General features: G+C 40.7%; 1 protein-coding gene across 1 annotated transcript in view; it reads right to left on the minus strand.

The window, feature by feature from the left end:
• LOC115103101 (astrotactin-1) overlaps positions 1 to 22,600 on the minus strand; it is a 252,497-nt gene that overhangs the window by 121,841 nt on the left and 108,056 nt on the right. The window contains exons 13-14 of the mRNA XM_029623730.2: positions 21,595 to 21,789; positions 14,513 to 14,640 (exon numbers count right to left, since the gene is read on the minus strand). Coding sequence (XP_029479590.2) covers positions 14,513 to 14,640; positions 21,595 to 21,789 — 323 coding nt within the window. The remainder of the gene's footprint in view (positions 1 to 14,512; positions 14,641 to 21,594; positions 21,790 to 22,600) is intronic.

The raw sequence follows: 22,600 nt of genomic DNA on the forward strand, positions 1-22,600 counted from the left end.
AATTAGTTGTTTTTTTTAAATTTAACTAGGCAAGTCAGTTAAGAACAATTCTTATTTTACAATGACAGCCTACCCCAGCCAAATCCGTCCGACGCTCTGCCAATTGTGCGCCGCACTATGGGACTCCCAGTCAAGGCCGGTTGTGATACAGCCTGGAATCAAACCAGGGTCTGTAGTGACGCCTCTTGCAATAAGATGCAGTTCCTTACACCGCTGCGCCACTCGGGAGCCCAAACTAAAATCGTAGTTTTATCAGACCAGAGAATCTTGTTTCTCATAGTCCGAATTTTGACGTAACTTTTGGCAAACTACAAGCGGGCTGCCTTTTACTGAAGAGTGGCTTCTGTCTGGCCACTCTACCATAAATGCCTGATTGGTGGAGTTCTGCAGAGATTGTTGTCCTTCTGGAAGGTTCTTTCATCTCCACAGAGGAACTCTGGAGCTCGGTCAGAGTGACCATTGGGTTCACCTCCCTGACCAAGGCCCTTCTAACCCGATTGCTCAGTTTGGCCAGGTGGCCAGCTCTTGGAAGAGTCTTGGTGGTTCCAAACTTCTTCCATTTAAGAATTATGGAGGCCAGTGTGTTCTTGGGGACCTTCGAATGCTGCAGAAATATTTTGGTAACCTTCCCCAGACATATGCCTTGAAACAATCCTGTCTCGGCGCTCTACGGACAATTCCTTCGACCTCATGGCTTGGTTTTTGCTATGTCATGCACTGTCAACTGTGAGAGCTTTTATAGACAGGTATGTGCATTTCCAAATCAGGTGGACACTAATCAAGTTGTTGAAACACCTCAAGGTTGATCAATTGAAACAGGATGCACCGGAGCTCAATTTCGAGTCGCATAGCAAAGGGTCTGAATACCTACAGTTGAAGTCGGAAGTTTACATACAACGTAGCCAATTACATTTAAACTTAGTTTTTCACAAATCCTGACATTTAATCCTAGTAAAATTCCCTGTCTTAGGTCAGTTAGGATCACCACTTTATTTTAAGAATGTGAAATGTCAGAATAATAGTTAATTGAATGATTTATTTCAGCAAGTCCTATATCGACATAACCTGAAAGGCTGCTCAGCAAGGAAGATGCCACTACTCCAAAACCCCCATTAAAATCAAATCAAATCAAATCAAATTTTATTTGTCACATACACATGGTTAGCAGATGTTAATGCGAGTGTAGCGAAATGCTTGTGCTTCTAGTTCCGACAATGCAGTGATAACCAACAAGTAATCTAACTAACAATTCCAAAACTACTGTCTTATACACAGTGTAAGGGGATAAAGAATATGTACATAAGGATATATGAATGAGTGATGGTACAGAGCAGCATACAGTAGATGGTATCGAGTACAGTATATACATATGAGATGAGTATGTAGACAAAGTAAACAAAGTGGCATAGTTAAAGTGGCTAGTGATACATGTATTACATAAGGATGCAGTCGATGATGTAGAGTACAGTATATACGTATGCATATGAGATGAATAATGTAGGGTAAGTAACATTATATAAGGTAGCATTGTTTAAAGTGGCTAGTGATATATTTACATAATTTCCCATCAATTCCCATTATTAAAGTGGCTGGAGTTGGGTCAGTGTCAATGACAGTGTGTTGGCAGCAGCCACTCAATGTTAGTGGTGGCTGTTTAACAGTTTGATGGCCTTGAGATAGAAGCTGTTTTTCAGTCTCTCGGTCCCAGCTTTGATGCACCTGTACTGACCTCGCCTTCTGGATGATAGCGGGGTGAACAGGCAGTGGTTCGGGTGGTTGATGTCCTTGATGATCTTTATGGCCTTCCTGTAACATCGGGTGGTGTAGGTGTCCTGGAGGGCAGGTAGTTTGCCCCCGGTGATGCGTTGTGCAGACCTCACTACCCTCTGGAGAGCCTTACGGTTGAGGGCGGAGCAGTTGCCGTACCAGGCGGTGATACAGCCCGCCAGGATGCTCTCGATTGTGCATCTGTAGAAGTTTGTGAGTGCTTTTGGTGACAAGCCAAATTTCTTCAGCCTCCTGAGGTTGAAGAGGCGCTGCTGCGCCTTCTTCACGACGCTGTCAGTGTGAGTGGACCAATTCAGTTTGTCTGTGATGTGTATGCCGAGGAACTTAAAACTTGCTACCCTCTCCACTACTGTTCCATCGATGTGGATAGGGGGGTGTTCCCTCTGCTGTTTCCTGAAGTCCACAATCATCTCCTTAGTTTTGTTGACGTTGAGTGTGAGGTTATTTTCCTGACACCACACTCCGAGGGCCCTCACCTCCTCCCTGTAGGCCGTCTCGTCGTTGTTGGTAATCAAGCCTACCACTGTTGTGTCGTCCGCAAACTTGATGATTGAGTTGGAGGCGTGCGTGGCCACGCAGTAGTGGGTGAACAGGGAGTACAGGAGAGGGCCCAGAACGCACCCTTGTGGGGCCCCCGTGTTGAGGATCAGCGGGGAGGAGATGTTGTTGCCTACCCTCACCACCTGGGGGCGGCCCGTCAGGAAGTCCAGTACCCAGTTGCACAGGGCGGGGTCGAGACCCAGGGTCTCGAGCTTGATGACGAGCTTGGAGGGTACTATGGTGTTGAATGCCGACCTGTAGTCGATGAACAGCATTCTCACATAGGTATTCCTCTTGTCCAGGTGGGTTAGGGCAGTGTGCAGTGTGGTTGAGATTGCATCGTCTGTGGACCTATTTGGGCGGTAAGCAAATTGGAGTGGGTCTAGGTGTCAGGTAGGGTGGAGGTGATATGGTCCTTGACTAGTCTCTCAAAGCACTTCATGATGACGGAAGTGAGTGCTACGGGCGGTAGTCGTTTAGCTCAGTTACCTTAGCTTTCTTGGGAACAGGAACAATGGTGGCCCTCTTGAAGCATGTGGGAACAGCAGACTGGTATAGGGATTGATTGAATATGTCCGTAAACACACCAGCCAGCTGGTCTGGGCATGCTCTGAGGGCGCGGCTGGGGATGCCGTCTGGGCCTGCAGCCTTGCGAGGGTTAACACGTTTAAATGTCTTACTCACCTCGGCTGCAGTGAAGGAGAGACCGCATGTTTTCATTGCAGGCCGTGTCAGTGGCACTGTATTGTCCTCAAAGCGGGCAAAAAAGTTATTTAGTCTGCCTGGGAGCAAGACATCCTGGTCCGTGACTGGGCTGGGTTTCTTCTTGTAGTCCGTGATTGACTGTAGACCCTGCCACATGCCTCTTGTGTCTGAGCCGTTGAATTGAGATTCTACTTTGTCTCTGTACTGACGCTTAGCTTGTTTAATAGCCTTGCGGAGGGAATAGCTGCACTGTTTGTATTCGGTCATGTTGCCAGACACCTTGCCCTGATTAAAAGCAGTGGTTCGCGCTTTCAGTTTCACGCGAATGCTGCCATCAATCCACGGTTTCTGGTTAGGGAATGTTTTTATCGTTGCTATGGGAACGACATCTTCAACGCACGTTCTAATGAACTCGCACACCGAATCAGCGTATTCGTCAAAAGCCAGACTAAGGTTTGCAATAGTAGAGAGAATGATTTATTTCATATTTTATTTGTTTCATCACATTCCCAGTGGGTCAGAAGTTTACATACACTCTACTATACACTCAATTAGTATTTGTTAGCATTGCCTTTAAATTGTTTAACGTGGATCAAATGTTTCGGGTAGCCTTCCACAAACTCCCACAATAAGTTGGGTGAATTTTGGCCCATTCCTCCTGACAGAGCTGGTGGAACTGATTCAGGTTTGCAGGCCTCCTTGCTCGCATATGCTTTTTCAGTTCTGCCCACACATTTTCAATAGGATTGAGGTCAGGGCTTTGTGATGGTCACTCCAATACCTTGACTTTGTTGTCCTTACGCCATTTTGCCACAACTTTGGAAGTATGCTTGGGGTCAGTGTCCATTTAGAAGACCCATTTGCGACCAAGCCATAACTTCCTGTCTGCCTGTCTTGAGATGTTGCTTCAATATATCCATATAATTTTCCTTCCTCGTGAAGCCCTCTATTTTGTGAAGTGCACCAGTCCCTCCTGCAGCAAAGCATCCCCACAACATGATGCTGCCACCCCCCGTGCTTCACGGTTGGGATGGTGTTCATCGGCTTGCAAGTGACCCATTTTTCCTCCATACATAACAATGGTCATTATGGCCAAACACTTTTATTTTTGTTTCATCAGACCAGAGGACATTTCTCCAAAAAGGACTATCTTTGTCCCCATGTGCAGTTGCAAACCGTAGTCTGGCTTTTTATGGTGGTTTTGGAGCAGTGGCCTTTCAGGTTATGTCGATATAGGACTCGTTATCCTGTGGATATAGATACTTTTGTGTTTCCTCCCGCATCTTCACAAGGTCCTTTGCTGTTGTTCTGTGATTGATTTACACTTTTCGCACCAGAGTACATTCATCTCTAGGAGACAGAACGCGTCTACTTCCTGAGCGGTATGACGGCTGCGTGGTCCCATGGTGTTTATACTTGCGTACTATTGTTTGTACAGATGACCGTGGTACCTTCAGGCGTTTGGAAATTGCTCCCAATTATGAACCAGACTTGTGGAGGTCTACAATGTTTTGTCTGAGGTCTTGGCTGATTTCTTTTGATTTTCCCATGATGTCAAGCAAAGAGGCACTGAGTTTGAGGGTAGGCCTTGAAATACATCCACAGGTACACCTCCAATTGACTCAAATGTTGTCAATTAGCCTATCAGAAGCTTCTAAAGCCATGACATAATTTTCTGGAATTTTCCAAGCTGTTTAAAGGCACAGTCAACTTAGTGTATGTAAACGTATAACCCACTGGAACTGTGATACAGTGAATTATACGTGAAATAATCTGTCTGTAAACAATTGTTGGAAAAATGACTTGTGTCATAAACAAAGTAGATGTCATATCCAACTTACCAAAACCATAGTTTGTTAACAAGACATTTGTGGAGTGGTTGAAAAACAAGTTTTAATGACTCCAACCTTAGTGTATGTAAACTTCCCACTTCAACTGTATGTAAATAAGGTATTTCTGTTTTTTATTTGTAATAAATTTGCAACCATTTCTAAAAACCTGTTTTCACATTGTTATTATGGGCTATTGTGAGATTGATGAGGAAATGTTTTTATTTAATCCATTTTAGAATAAGGCTGTAACATAACAAAATGTGGAAAAAGTCAAGGGTTCTGAATACTTTCCGAATGCACTGAATGTTATTGAAATAAATCACTAGGACTACCACTCATCTCTCCTTGACCAAGTCTTCTCATATTAATAATTTTCATTGCTCCTCCATACAGTCTAATGTCATCAGTTGAAGGGCTCTTATACAGTATTGCATAAGTGGTGCCCTCTCTTCCATAACCATATTCATTACAAAGCATACTCTACACCACAACATCCATAGTACACCTAGGTAATATTGAAAACAATATATCCATATTTCTCAAATGTACTCTTTAAGAGGTACGTGGAGAAGCACATTTTGTTTGCTAATTGAAACAAGAAAGGTTATTTTGATAGTTTGCATAATGGACTGCAATCAATTCAAATCATATTGAAAAGATAAACTCATGTTAATGCATTTGTTACTCAAAAGGTCAGATATTCAGAACAGGTTATGTGATAAGTTCAGGTTAATGGTTAGGTTTAAGATTAAGGTAAAGTTGACCAACAAGGAAGGTTATTTGTTAGACCACTGCAACTGAAGATTTTCTGAACACTAGCTTTCCACTCTTCACTCAAGTTTTGATTGTAGATGGGCCAAAGTAACAAACCTGGTAGGAGACCTTGAAGCCCCATAAAAGGGATGAAACATTGAAACTACAACAGTAGGAACTTCCTACACTTAAAGAATCAAACTAATTGAGGCCATTCATCAATCAGCATCAAATACTTTAATTAACGAGGCAGAATCTGCATCCCAAATGGCATCCTATTCCCTATATAGTGCACTACTTTTGACAAGAGCCTTGGTCAAAAGTAGCTCACTAAATAGAAAATAAGGTGACATTTGTAACGGAACCTGAGTTTCTTTAAAAAATTCAAGGTGATACCCTTTCCATTTTAGCATTGCTGAAGGTAATATAGGAACTGTCAATGTATCATAAACTATGTCCCAGATACCTCTGTGCTTTAGAGGGACATGGGGAGAAGGGACTCTGTGTCACAGTATGAATCACTGTCATTCTGCTTACGTCAATGATCAAACCACCAACCACCAGTTCAGTTCGTACTGAGCCCACCAAAGAATTTCCAAATAAGTATTTGTAGCCTACTATAATCCTGACACTAGAAATAAACAACCGTCTCTAACTAGACTGTAGTGTCAGTCAGTATACACGTCTGAGAAATGATTTCCCTGTGTTCTGTTACGTCTTACAGAAACTGAGATCTCTGTCGGCGTCTCCTCAGAGGAGGCCTGTAGATCCCGGAGGAACAGGTGCTCATCATGATGGCAGTCTTTTTGAGGGGCCACCCTTAAGGTCCCTGCTCCCATGCTGGGCACCCACTGTATTAATTATCACATCTAATGCTGCCAGTTAATTAATTGACGTTTACCGCAGGAAATGAGTCAAGCAATTCTATGTGATTAATCAGTGTCAAAGAACAAATTAAACCCCAAATGTGATTAACATTGAGGGCTGCATCCAAATGTGAATTTGAATGGAGCTTGGCTTTTTCATGTACGCCAGAAATGAAGTTTTACTACTCACAGGTATAACAATGCTGTTGTCATGGAAATATATCCATGTAACTATACACCAGGGATCATCAACTAGATTCAGATTTTTTATTGAGCGGATGGTTGGGGGGCAGGAACATAATTACGAATAATTTGTAGACTGCAAATACATTGACCGCAAGAAGCCCAAACAAATATAATGTTTGACTTGCTTACATTTGTATACGATCACGTCTCTCTATTATGCGTGGGAATACTTGGGAACAGATTTATTAAATTAAAATCACTTGGAGCTGATTTCCTGGTGTTTTTACAGACTTTTATGTCCAACAATAAAATGTAAAAAATAGTAACGTTTTGTTTTTTTTGCTCATGGCTGCCGAATCTCTTTCTAAACAATATTACATTTCTCCCTTGTGCTCACTAGAGATGTGATACATTGTAAACAAGTCTAGCTGTTAGGTCGCTAACTTGTTATTTAGACTGGTTTATGGAATGAGTTTGGCTGTGGATGTGTTCCGTGTGATGTTTGGATGACGAAGTTCACATTGATCTTTTACAATAAAAGGTGAAATTGAGGAATAAAGTTGTGAAGACCTTTATTTCCCATCATTTCCAAAATGTTTTTTTCAGATCCTTTTCAGACAGCAATGCTGTTTAGACGCGTTTGGTGCATCATACATTCTGTTGCTACAGTACCAATCACATATTTGCGTTAGTACGCTGCAGGGACCACTCAACAATGATCACAAATTATGTGATCGTATACGTCACAAAGGGTTAATAATATCAATGGTTTCAGTTTCTCTTCAAGAGAAAGACACATTATTTTATACAAAGGTAAAACAAATTAGGTGGGCAACCTTGGGTGCATATATTTGTCCTAGTTCACATATATACATGTGTGTATTATAAACGTGTGAATTGAAAATGTGTTTTTGCAGATCCCAACTGCCCCTGACACACCCTCAGAGAGTGGGGTCACGACCAGCCATTATCAACCGTGACCCTGGAGCAATTAGGGTTAAGTGCTCATAGACAGATTGCCCACCTTGTCAGCTCGGGATTCAAACAACATTTTCTTTTTACATTTTAGTAATTTAGCAGACACTCTTATCCAAATCGACTTACAGGAGCAATTAGGGTTGCTAAAGATTTTTCATCTAGTCGTCTCAGGATTCAAACCAGCGACCATTCAGTTACTGGTCCAACGCTCTTAACCGCTAGGCTGCCTGCTGCCCTAGTAAAAGGTGGATATGTACTCCATAAAGTATATATTTGCTGAACAGGAAAAACGCAAATTGGCTAATTCCATTAATTGTGAAAAGAAAATATATGTTGTAGCATGTGAATGCATGAGCAAGCCTGAGTCTGATTCCATATTAACATAGCAATTATCTTTGAAGTTAGGGAACAAGCTCAGCTTGTGTAGTAAAACTAGTTAACTTTATATACCAGTCTGTAAATTCAAATTGCCTTGGCAAGTAAACAATTACTGTAACTGTGCAACCAATTAATAGCACATGAGGAGAGGAGAGAGAGAGAGAGAGGAGGATCCTTTTAGAATGTTAAACATGGCTCTCCTAAGTGTGACACAATTAGGTTTGTACATGGAAAACAGACAATAATGTAATTTTGTGGAATGTTAGTATATCTTAACTTAACCTTTGTTGCTAAAAATCAACTGCTTCTTTTCGCATATAATCGCATATATTAAGAAAAAAAAGGGCGTCAGGTAGCCTAGCGGTTAAGAGCGTTGGGCCAGTAACTGAAAGGTAGCTGGTTAGAATCCCTGAGCCGACTAGGTGAAAAATCTGCCAATGTGCCCATGAGCAAGGCACTTAACTATAATTGCTCCTGTAAGTCGCTCTGGATAAGAGATTCTGCTAAATACTTAAATGTTATGTAAGAAAACTCGATGTCTCACCTATTCCACACTCACTTAAATAAAATGACACTGGCTTCAAGGTTTTAGACAAATTGCCTGTCATTCAAAACAACACTTACTGTCACTCTCATCATTTGTCAGGCTAATGCAGCTATGATAAGCCACAATGAAATTGCGAATAAGCTACACAACCTGACTGGAGTGTTACAATGTATGTTTTAGTGATTTATTAAAACTTTTTCAACTTAATTATAGAGATGGCATTTATTGTTAAGTAAAATAAAATAAAAAATAAAAAGGACTAATGCAAAATAAACTGAGCCACAGAATGGTTCTGTGGGAAAGGAAATAGTCAAAACATCTACTGAAAACAGGCACAAAACCGGTAAGTAAGGTAAGTAAGCTGACAGGAGCTGCTCATGGGTCCTGAACCTCCCAGTAGGGAACTGCAGCAGAACAGAATGCTATTAACACTGCAGGTCAAACCATGGCCAGCCAAGGAATGACCTGATAATATGGAAACCTACTCTGCCAGCTCAGGAACCCTCTTGACATGAGAGGGGGAAACGGTCAGGTTAGAAGCCCAGTAGCAGACACTGGAAATTTAAAAATGACATTTTAAAGGTTGAAATGCAAGAGTCTAAAAACACAAAATTATTCATTAGACCACTTTACTCTAAAGATATACCCAGACACAGAATCATATTCTATAAACTGATACAGTAATAGCTATATGGGGAGGTGAAACTGAAATGCATTGAACACCAACAGAAGCCCCTGGAGGCATACCCTTCCTTTCCTGCGTCAAGTTAATAAAATATAGATTATGTGGCGTCTCAATGTTGACACATTTAAAGGTAACCATTGTCTGGAGACACTGAGGACGTTACACCCCTGAGGGATGGCTAGAACAGATCATATGAAAATAATATAACTTCTCTTCAGTTGAGGGTGTACCAACAAACATATGACCTTGACAGCTACAACTTATCTCCTTATTGCTTCATTTTTATAGATCGATTTTCATTTTAATTAAGCCTCTTAATGTTAGACTCGTGGAGGCTGAGTAATTAATTTGGGTGAATGTCATTCCAGATTAATGATCATAATGAATCACAATGAATCATGTGTGCTTTATTTAGTGCAGCTGGGATTGACTTGTAGGCTACTGCTTTATCTTTCTAAGATATAGGTCAAATACAGTAATGAGAGAATAATTCAGGAAAGCTACTCAGAAATGTACTGGATTCTTGGAATTTAGAACAACAGAATATGTGCCTAACTAACAGTGTGTTCCTCTGGTTTACCACTGCATCTACTGTAATGAACCTATTGCATCCAGAGGATCCCACCTGTCTGAGATTGATCGACCTTGTAAGATTTAATGTTAACTTATCAGTGGAAGCATGATAGAAATTGGCTGCCAGACATGAACGCAAGACGCTAAGACACACTCAGTCACACACACGTGCACAAACACACACCACACCAAACACACTGAATGACAAAGAAAATAGGTAAGCCAGCAGCAAACCCTCCTCTGATGCTATCAGTTTAGCGGAGGAAGACAAATCTTGTCAATAACCTAAGCCATGCCATTTGTATGGCTCTGTGTGAAAACTGAATTCACCAGATTGTTATTGGAATATCAAATCAAATCAAATGTATTTATATAGCCCTTCGTACATCAGCTGATATCTCAAAGGGCTGTACAGAAACCCAGCCTAAAACCCCAAACAGCAAGCAATGCAGGTGTAGAAGCACGGTGTAGAATATGAAAGCTATTTTCAGATGCTGGTTGAATCAGCATGCATTACAGCTGCTTTTTGGAGAGTTTAGAACAGTGTATATACATTTTTCTGGCTAGGGGGTCTACTAAATTAGATTGTGATGACCTGCCCGCACTGCAACTGGAAATGTCGACATTGATGCTATTCAAGCTTCTGGGAGATTGTTGATTGGATTTGTTGGGTTATTAAAGATCTGAACCTGTCACTTTTGCTTCAGGACTTGACTTCCGGAGATTGCCTGTGCGCAACTAATAACACAAAGGAGATAAAAACTCAGTGCGTCAAAACTCCTGTGTCAGCCGTTTTTCCGAACTGGAAAAAGTACCCAGTGCCCACTCATTTGACGATCAATGGAATCTAATCTAGTGCTAGAGCACACAAATGATTGACACTGATGGTACTTTTCACCTGTGGTGTTTCCCATTTTGTTCTCTCTCTCTCAATTGACACTTTCACTATACTCATTCAGATGCTCATATACATTTAGACAATCTGAGCACTGAGGACATGACAGCCACTGCCTTTGTGAGAGAGTTTCCTGAAGACAATCGCTAAAAACCCAGCTGCCCTCTGACCCCCCCACAATAGGTACCATGACTGCTGGTCATTCCTTTTGCTTAAAGAAGCTAAAAAGACTTCTCCCTTTCTCCATTTTATGGGAAATCTGCTTAGTGGCAGTGAAAGCATACCTGCTTCACCCTTTCCAATTAAATTAAGATGTATTTGCCTTTCAAAGCCTCGCCTCCCTCTCTTCCCCATTGGAATCATTGATGGAGCCCTCTGGCCTATGATGAATGACTTCCAACCCAGAGATGAATAGGAAGATGAATGCATTGCCCTGCGAGGGCTGGAGAGGTAGCGCAAGGAGTGCTGACATAGTGACAAATACACTGACCATGGCACCAACCTGCCTAAATCAGCAAGGGAGGGTGGCAACTGCTCAACAGCACTAGCAGATACTTCCTCATAGTCTCTGTCCCTGTCCCATGGACTATTAGCTAAGTTAACAATGAAATGCCAGTTGCAGTAAATTCACTGTTTCTGACATGATACAATCAAAGTGGAAGGATACATATACCGGTATACACATTCAGGACTGTGTATGTTCAGTAAAATGCTGATTAAGGAGAATAGTCCTTGTAAGGATATACATTTCAGGTAATTTGAAAGATCAATTATTCTATGCAGGATTTTCAGACAGTATAGCATAGGGAATTTTGTAAAACCTAAATTGTAAAACCTAAATAAAATCTGCAATGAATCACTCAGATATTGGCATTTACAGTATATATTCCCAGTGGGCAAAACTGGTTGAAATTACATCATTTACATAATTTCAACCAGTTTTGCCCACTGTGGTTTTCTTTATGACTCTGGTGAGGCCAATCATGTTATTTTTCTCTTGACGACACTGCATCTGACAATGTCATGTTTCAGAGCAGAGCGCAAAACCCAAGAATCACTGTGCCTGAAAGGACTTCAGTGCCACCACACCCTGTATGCATAAGAATGTATGCTACACTCTAATCATACAGGTGCAAGTTTGAACCAAATATGATTCTTGAAAGCAAAGCCATAGGGGAACCATTTTAGGGTATCTGAAGAACCATAAATGGGATGGTTCTTTGAAGAACCATATAAAAATCGAAAACCAGAAATGTTTCGGCCCTCCAGGACCGGAATTGAATAGCCCTGCTGTAGGGTTTAAGCCTTATTTGCATATTTCCCAGGGTGCCTTTAGAGGTAATTTTAGAATTACCAGTACCATGACTGTGCTTGCTAGTGACAGAGACATGATTGTTGCATTTATTCATTTTCAGTCCTGTGGCCTTCACCAAGTGAGATCCTAAGTGAATATGTTGTCATTAATGTTATATTATTTAAGACAATAGAATGCATCATTCATAAGGCCTTCTTTTGAGGGCCTAGTTTTACCCAATACAGTAGCCTGAAACCCATATTTTACAGGACACATCAAGCCTGCAAGTCACATTATGCTGGCTTGCAAAGTGATGTGTAATTCCTATTGGATTCCAGCCAGAGTGGTGATATACAACATTTAGTGCACTACATTTGATCAGATCCTTATGGACCCTGGTCAAAAGTATTGCATTAAATAGGGAATAGGGTGTCATTTGAAACACAACCATTGGGCATGGTGAAGTGGTGATGGGATCCTGTGCTGTGGCTCTCCTCCAGCCCCACGGCAACACTTGGATAGAAAGGTTTATACTCCACAGAGGGACAAGGCCCTGGGATATCCTCAGAAGTTTCCAATAAACATCACATTTTAACTGATGCCATTCTGTCTTTGTTGTTTATCCAATTCCTTAGAAATGACCTTGTAAATGTGGTTTGGAGTGTGACGCCCTGTAATCACTAAGTCACCTTCTTTGAGAGGTCATATAAAACATCCAAATCTGGACATTAGTGTGGACTTTGTTTTGTTGCACCACTGGACGCATCAGGCCAGTTGCATCTAAACATAGGTACCATTACCATAGGCATACATTTCATTTATTTTTATTTAACTTTCATTTAACTAGGCAAGTCAGTTAAGAACAAATTCTTATTTACATTGATGGCCTACACCGGCCAAACCCGGACGACGCTGGGCCAATTGTGCACCGCCCTACGGGACTCCCAATCACAGCCGGTTGTGATACAGCCTGAAAACAAAACAGGGTGTCTGTAGTGACGCCTCTAGCACTGAGATGCAGTGCCTTAGACCGCTGCGCCACTCGGGAGCCCTAAGCCATATTAACAAAGGTACCATAATAATGCTGAATGGTTTCTCATTAAAGCATAACTATGTGTGGAGATTACAAGATTTCATCTCCACTGTGAGTTTCTTTGTAAATTGTCCCAGTGCAAATTCGATAGTGCTTTAATGGAGAAGACAACCTTTATACTGCAATGACTACTGCATGACAGCGTTACAACATACTATATGATAACAGCTTTACAGTTTTCACAGCATATATCTAGCTTTTTTCTTTCTTCATTATCATGATAAAACGAAGAAACTAGAAAGTAAAGATCTGAGTCTTTACATTTCCAGGAAATAGGACAGAAATAGATTTCTCTAAAGTAGAATAGGCCTAATCCAAATGTTAAATATCCTGTTAAGCTCCCCTTTGCAGTAATGTTGAATTGGACAGTAAAATGTTGTACCTGCCAACAACAGCAGCAAATGGAAGATGTGAATGGAATGATGAAAGATGCAGCACATTGAAGCCTGAGTCATTTGGTGGAGCAAGGATGGATCTTTTCCTCTGTTAATGAGGGTGGTTTACATTGAACCTCTGTATTCTGTCTAAATGGCATGGCTGGCACCATGTGCTGTGCTTGTAGTGTGGAGAAGCACCAGACAGAATTCAGATCTGAAGACTAATGAATTCTGACAGCAGTGGCACCATCCAGATCAGCCCCTTTCCTCATGAAAAATGATTTTGTTAATATCTTCTCCCATTTCCTTCCAGTTCATTATTTACTTGGATGACATGCTTGGTAGCATGGCATGCTCTGTGGATGTGGATTGTGCAGTAACTTTGAGAGACTTCCGTTTGGATTCAATCACACACGTTTTTAAAAAGCTGTTGAAGGTGGATGTGGATGGCGTGCATGTTTTATGTAAACACTAAACAAGGTTATTTGACAATACAGGTGTCAGGAGGAAAACACGTTGATTGTATAGATTAAAATGAAAGACAATAGCGAATAGCGACAAGATTTATGATTTTCTTTGTCAGTCATCAGTAATACCAGCGCTAGTGACTGAGGTCAGCACTGAAAGGGACAGACGTAACCACATTCTTAAAAAATTGCTGGTTATAACACCACCATAGCAGCAATATTGAATACTGGACAATAGTCAATTCAATTTAAACACACCCAAATAATGGGACACATTGGCTCTGCTTAAGGAAAAATGTTAGCCTGACATGTTAGTCTTAAATTCCCCAAAAATCTTGGATGTTTCTTCTTGGAAATTAAACCCATGGGTTTATTGCCTGTGTTTCCATGCTACTAGCCAATCAAATCAGCTGCACTCTGCTGCCTCTGACATTCCCTCTAGAGGGTTTTCTCCACTTTAAGAAAAAACGATATTGCACAATTTACGAAGCTTCTTGGTATACGTCAAAATGACAAAATAAGGGACAAAATCTATAGATTCCAAATTGCTCCTACCTGTGAGATAGTCTGGGTCAGGGACTGGGTCTGACAGCTCTTCGTGGCATTGCACCTCGGTTGGAACTGATGCCACAACCATGCCATCTGGGAGCTGCTGCTCGATGCCTCGGGCAAAGTTCTTCTGCCTGGATTAAGTATGACAAAACAGCCTATTTAGAGACCCACAATTACTCACCCATCCAACTAGGCCTTATGAGGGAGAGAGGGAATAAGGCAGAGAAGAGCCAGTGTCAATCATTAACAAATTGCAAAGCAGTATCTTCTGAATATGAAGAGGAAATTCAGCGACTCTTGGAGGATAGTGGTAGTTGATACAAAGTATTATTTATTGTTAAAACCAACACGTTTCAGCGAGAATCATTCATAATTTTCTGGCAGATGGTTAAGTAAATCCACAGGAAATACTGTATGTGAGCATGCTGGGAGAATCAGAGACTTCTACATCAAACATGCCATTTTTCATTATGTTAAATATCCTTTTATTCTGTGATTCTCCTCCAGTTCCTAACTTGATATGCTCATTTTGTTCATGTTTAAGGCTCCCCGTAAAGTTGATTGTGGTGACGACATTTTTAATATCGAATAGCTTCCGTGTGTTTATGCTAGAGACTTACTGTTGATTGTAGTGGCTGAAGCTCAAAAACCTCTTTCCGCCGAAATAAAGTTTGTTCCTATTCCATAACATGGGGCTTGTGAAAGCGGCATTTTTCTACACATGAGAGGATCCGGACAAGAAAACTGTCACAAAATCGTCTGTAAAACCTGAACCGTGTGAGCTACAAAATATTATGTCACCAACATGCATTTTTTGCCACATTTTTCTAAAGAAAATGTTACCTAGAATTGTATATATATATTTTTTTACAACATATCAACAATTACCTCTAGGCAAGTCTGAAGCATATATCTAAGGATAACCACACACAATTTGATGAATGTACTGTAGATGCTTCTGAAGCTGAGGAAAATTAGTTGGCGTGTTGGAAGAGTCTGACTTTGGGAAAATGGCACTCCAAGACAGGTACACTGAATTTAGATTACCAAACACCAAAACATAATCACGATCTCTTCAAAGTAAGTTACTACATACAATATAGTCCAGTTTGTTACATTCTCTATGAAATGGGATTTTAAATCATGTGTAATTATGGATGTATGTCCATTTTAAAGTGGTTAATTTGTATTTTTTGTTGTTGAATTTTACCCCTTTTTCTCCCCAATTTCATGGTATCCAATTGTTTTTAGTAGCTACTATCTTGTCTCATCGCTACAACTCCCGTACGGGCTCGGGAGAGACGAAGGTTGAAAGTCATGCGTCCTCCGAAACACAACCCAACCAAGCCGCACTGCTTCTTAACACAGGTGCATCCAACCCGGAAGTCAGCCGCACCAATGTGTCGGAGGAAACACTGTGCACCTGGCAACCTTGGTTATTGCGCACTACGCCCAGCCCGCCACAGGAGTCGCTGGTGCGCGATTAGACAAGGATATCCCTACCAGCCAAACCCTCCCTAACCCTGACGATGCTAGGCCAATTGTGCGTCGCCCCACGGACCTCCCGGTCGCGGCCGGTTACAACAGAGCCTGGGCGCAAACCCAGAGTCTCTGGTGGCACAACTGGCGCTGCAGTACAGCGCCCGTAACCACTGCGCCACCCAGGAGGCCCTAAAGTGGTTCAAATTGATGACATTTTGATGACGATAGTATGAGAAACTAAGGAAAACATCAATTTTCATCAATATATTTATCATTTTTATGTTTACTTTTTGAAAATACTAATATGAATGGACCAAAATACCAACAAATCCAAAAATGTATAGCTACAGTAGATGCAAAAATGTCATTTTAGCCTGTGGTGCCTGGCCTTAATCCTGCTCTTCCTGATATACTCATCCCTGTCTCTGCTCACTGCATTCATTCATTACAATAGTGATAATATCCCCTCCAAAGAGTCCATTTGAAAAGTTAGAAAAAGAGTGGATCTTAAAGGGCAAATTACTTTGAATTGAATATGAAAAAAAAACTGTACTGCCACTAAAGCTTTCACTTTCTCGATAAAAGGACCAGTGGAGGTACCTGGAAGTTATATGGAAGCACTTTCTTCTTTATGCTGACTTCTCTGCATGCATTCATGTTTCTGGTAAGAGTCACTGATGAAGAAGATTTGAGTTTGAAAGGTGATCCTTAATCCAAAATCTCGATTTCTTCTCAAAATCCGGAATCATGAATAACCACATGAATGGGGATACCAGTTACAAAGATTTTAGAACAGGAAAATAATGAAATCCAATCTGTACAATAATGATAGAACTACAGAAGAAAAATAAATAATACCCCTCGTGTAGTTGAGCAATGGCTCTGTACAGCACATCCAGAGAATACATCTACTCATATTAAAATTAAGTTATTTTGACTTGATGGTTAACAGCCACACATGTAAACACAATAATAAACAGCATTATGTTTAAATACTGAAAACATACATTTCCAGAATTGGGTTGAAACAGGAAAGGGGTGGGATGCAGTTGCAAACCCCTCCTATTATTCATCACTGAGTGAAAATAACAGCTTCTATGAAAGGAGCATTACGTTATTTCCATGTTCCAAACACAAATGCCGGACTTGAAGCAACCTTATTCATAGTCAATGATTGAGCATCACACTTCCATTACTTAATATATTATCAAGGCACAAGGCGAGACCCAAATGCAGACACAGGAGGCAGATGGTTGGAGTCTTACAATGTTTATTAATCCAAAGTGGTAGGCAGGAGAATGGTCGTGGACAGGCAAAAAGGTCAAAACCAGATCAGAGTCCAGGAGGTACAGAGTGGCAGACAGACTCGTGGTCAAGGCAGGCAAAATGGCCAGGCAGGCGGGTACAAAGTCCAGAAACAGGCAAGGGTCAAAGCCAGGAGGACTAGAAAAGGGAGAATGCAAAAAGCAGGAGGACGGGAAAAATGCTGGTTGACTTGGAAACATACCAGACTGGCACAGAGAGACAGGAAACACGGGGATAAATACTCTGGGGCAAATAAGCGACACCTGGAGGGGGTGGAGACAGGTGAAACAGATCAGGGCGTGACATACAGTGGGGCAAAAAAGTATTTAGTAATTTGCAAATAAATAAATTAAAACTCCTAAAATGTGATTTTATGGATTTTTTTTTCTAATTTTGTCTGTCATAGTTGAAGTGTACCTATGATGAAAATTACAGGCCTCTCTCATCTTTTTAAGTGGGAGAACATGCACAATTGGTGGCTGACTAAATACTTTTTTGCCCCACTGTATATCTTCTAACCACCTCTGAAATAGTAATTTATCCCTTCGAAGCCAATTACATAATTTTTCATAACTGTAAACAGCAATGGTCCTATCGATATGAAATATCTATAAGCAGTGTCAAATATACTTTAGCTTTCAGGGACTTGGTAATAGCAGGAACTGGATGTAACTGTAAAATGGCTGTGCATATTAGCTAAAATCGTCCCCTTTGGTGGCATTTTCTGAAAATGAAACCTGACCCTCCATTGGAAACACTGAAATAATGCCATTACATGCCAATTCATTTGCATGGCCATTCCATGGCCGGAGGTAAGGAAGAGGAACACATTGTTAACAGTCATTAAAACCATGGAAACTAGACTCATACATATCAAATGTGTTGCTTTAGGCATAGTATAACAATACTTATCTCCTAAGCAAAGAAAATGTAGAAAAGGGTATTTATAATGCACCTTGGGCCTAGAGGGTAAAATGGTTTGAATGTGCCATTGTGATTAATTTGTATTGTCAAGAAGAAGTTACGCCTGTATGAAATATGCCATTGTAAAACTGGCTTAAAGCCAATTTCATATTAACATAGTCAATTACAGTTCCTGTGATCTAAAAATGGAAAACCAACAGTTTAATTTAGTGAGTTTTCTTTGGACTTTGGAATCTAACAAAATAGTAATAACGGGATGAGGTGAGCATAGATGGCAAAAAAATATTTCAGTATTTTTTCAAGATCAGAGCCAACCAAAGTAAAAATTGTATTTAGATAATATGTACATCCTGTGCATATTATTCTTCATTTGAAAGTCTAGGTCACTTTGAAAGAGTTCATTCCCATATGCCTCTTCTTGAGTAATAGCTGGGAAATGAAAAATGTAACCTTTGACTGTTTCAGGGTTTCAGCCAACTTTATCATTTCAACTATGACATAGCTCAGTGATATTTTTGACTTTTTGATTATGATATATATATATTTTTAAATGTATTCCCCCTGCTAATATCAGACGACAAGTGATGGAATGGGGCTGGGGTAAGAACTTTACAATGTCCAATAATTGAGGCAATGCCCTCCGGTGCTTAATATAATCAATCTAGCTCACACAGAAATTGTATATTTTAATTAAGCGGGTAGATAAAGGTGTTCCTCCTCTGAGGGGGTGAGAGGAGACACCCCACCAAGTAGTTTGGAAATGTGGTCTAAATCACGATCCCAAGCAGCCCTAATGAGAACAAAGGACACAAAAATATTCATTAAAACCTGCTCTAAGCATGTTGTGTGGAGTAATGAGAGAGAGAGAGAGAGAGATAGAGAGAGAGAGAGAGAGAGAGCAAGGAGAGAGGTTAGCAAGGAGAGAGAGAGCAAGGAGAGAGAGAGAGAGCAAGGAGAGAGAGAGCAAGGAGAAAGAAGGACTAGGAGCCAAAGGGAGGAAATAATGAGAAGAGGTTGCCTTTTTAACTCACATGATTCTAATGTACTTCACTGTCTCCCTCAGAGACATTTAGATCTACCAGTGGGAAATCGCATCACTACTAAGTCTGTAGACATACAAAACAGGACCATTCATCTCAGCTAAGATCCCATCCCATCTCTCTCTGTGCTCAAGAGAAAGAGAAGACAAAATGTTTCATGGAATATCCCCTTATGTGCTCTTGTTATAAAACTCTGTGTCCCGGCCAGTCTTGGCCACATAAAAGCTCCGGCTAAGATTGTATGACACCTCTTATTTACCTCCAATCCTCCACAGAAAATTGGAACTTTTGAAATAATAATTACCAAGCCGACTCTGAAATTCAGCAGGAGCGATTCAGAGAACGACAACTACCTTTTTAAAAAACATGAAAAGTGTTTCAGAGGCTGGTGAGCACGAAAGCAGTGCCCACAGCTCTGTGTGGATAGAATCAGACGCAGCTCTGTGGCAAAGCCTGGAGCCTGGCCATTCAGCAGACTCTGCTCCTGCTGAGTGGGTACAGGCTAGCCTCATCTTATTCCAGCAACACCGGCTGTGAAGAGCCAGTGGGCACCTTCTCACTCTGCTAGATATGTCCTTTAATTTCCTTCCCTTTGTTGTTCCAGCCAGACTAAATAAAAAGGTAGGGGTGGGATGCCTCTTTTTCAAATGAATAAAAGATCAACAGTCATACTTGACTATGAGGAAATGTGAACATTTTGTATAGTTTGTGAAACGTTTTGTGTACAGTAGTGTGGTAGAGGGGAGCTTGGGAGTTTGGAGAACCACATTTCTGTTTCTATCCAGGAACTATGTGTTGTTTCTGTACTTTTCAGGATTTTTTTCAGGATAGTTGAAGTTTCCTTACTTTTTGCATGCTACGTTAATGATTAGACCGTCTTCAAAAAGTTTACTGTCAAAGAGTGAAACAGATGCTTTGTGACACTCCAGAACTGTGGGGTGGAGCTTTTGATGAAGCGCCAATGAAACTCCAAGCACCAGGCTGGTATGAAACAGAATAATCCAAGTTCTTCTCTCCTTTTTTCCCAGGATGTCTCTCACAGTGATTCTCTTTGTAAACCATGCACGAGTCACACAAGGGCTTATTCCTCTCCATGGGGTGTCAGTCAATGGACAGCATTTTATTTCTGATATTAAATTGTATTTACCTATTTACCTCAAGTTAAAATACATTTTTCTCCTTTAAAATAATACAATTCAAATGTCAGAAATTAATTAATGAACCCCAGCATTTAATATCAGTAACACTAGCAATTGTTTTTATCATTGAGAGAATGTTTATTCATAATACTTTTCTAAATTAAGTTTGAAGTTCCCTGCAATACTACATCATCAGCAGTAATCTCGACTTCCCAGTACTATTCCTCCTGTGTACCAAAGTTTTGACTATTTTCTTTAGTTTCCAATTAATTGTCACATCAGTATGGCATTCTTGTGAGGCTTAATGAACCCAAGGTAGGCACCAGTGCAGCAGCGCAGCAGACCCTTTGTTCATTGCACATTCAAAGTTTCATCTGCTCCAATTACGTTCCATTACACCAAACTGGCTCCTGGTCACTTTTAATTCACTTCTTGCCATCTTGTATAATTAGGGTTTGCATTAACCATGGCTCCCCAAAGAGGCTTTCTCCAGCACCATGTCTGGCTGCACTCTGCACAGGAGCATTTTGTACTTTTCAAAGTCTGTCTGAAACCCTGGCTGTCTCTCCCGGTGCTTTCAAAATGAGATCAGAGCATTTGAGATTTAGCTACAGTACTTGATGATATTAACTTTCCCTTGTTCGCCTTCCTCGAGCATTCACGTGACATATTGTAAGTGGATGCACTGCCTCTGGCTGCGGGATCCATGTGCACCCAAATTACATTTTCAGGACCATAGATGATTTCCGTGACCTGACTTCCTGACTTCAGCGGAAAGGAAGCATCGTGAGTGGACGATGGTAATTAAGCAGCCCACAAAGCATGCTGCCACATAACTCACATTCACAAAACAGGGCCTGCTGTGCATTTCTTTAGATATTGATATTAAAAGCAGATCTTTAGATCCTCATTCACGAGATACACTCTATTTAGATGTACATCATTTTGGTCATTTTCATTGTGGACAGAAGTTGCCATAGAGTACATATTAATCTTCTGAGTGCATTAGTCTCTCATCTTGCTTTAGTATACTATACATCTCTGCCCATTGTATACATTCATTTAAATGTTTTATAAGTAAATGTTTTCCTCTAGCTCAGGACGAATGAAATAACCATGAATCAACCGTGAATCAACCATGAATCATTCCTATTTTATACACAAGCTATAACCCATGACACAACTCATACATTACCTGAAGGTAGCTTTGAGGATCTGCCCAGAGGTGATCTCCTTGGTGTGGTTGTTGTAGCCATAGAAGAGATCCCCAAAAACTGTTTGGTTGGCTGGGATGTCAGCTGTCTCCCCACAGTCCAGTCCCTCGGTACAGGCTTCAGACAGGGGCTGGCAGGAACGACCATCTTGACCTTTCTTGTAATCCTCAATACAACTATAACGGCAGCCATAAAAAAAAGGGGAGCAGTGTGAGCTGATGTGCTCTTACATTCTATTCAAATAGATTGTGTTTCATCTACATTATACATGAAGCTTCTAAGAAATATAGTCATATATTTAAACCCTAAACCGAATTCTGTTTTGTAATTCAAGTCAATACAGGGATAAAAAATGAGGTTGTTTTAAAAAAAATTATACTGGAAACTGATTTAGTTGAATAGGCCCTTTGGCTGTATTTTTTCATTTGCTCACATTGTATATAGACTTATTTTTCTACTGTATTATTGACTGTATGTTTGTTTTACGCCATGTGTAACTCTGTTGTTATATGTGTCGCACTGCTTTGCTTTATCTTGGCCAGGTCGCAGTTGCAAATGAGAACTTGTTCTCAACTTGCCTACCTGGTTAAATAAAGGTTACATTTAAAAAATCTAAAATAAAAATTTACACAGGCATCCCAATTCTGATCTTTTTCTCACTAATTGGTCTTTTGACCAATCAGATCAGCTCTAAAAAATATGTGAAAAGATCTGATGTGATTGGTCAAAAGACCAATTAGCAGAAAAAATATCAGAATTGGGCTGCCTTAGTGACTGACTGAAGAGTACATGAAATTCCATCTTGACATTATGTAAACATCACTATGGCTATCTGTCAGGATTATTGACTTATTTTACTTGTGTTCATGGCTCACTATTTACTCATAAGTGCACCCCTTTATGCCCGAGTTCAAGGAGATCCACAAAATAGGCCTCCTCATAATTCTAGTGTGCCAATCAATTCTAGCTTTGTTGTATGGTGCTATT

Source organism: Oncorhynchus nerka, linkage group LG20, assembly GCF_034236695.1.
Source record: "Oncorhynchus nerka isolate Pitt River linkage group LG20, Oner_Uvic_2.0, whole genome shotgun sequence".
Taxonomy (NCBI): domain Eukaryota; kingdom Metazoa; phylum Chordata; class Actinopteri; order Salmoniformes; family Salmonidae; genus Oncorhynchus; species Oncorhynchus nerka.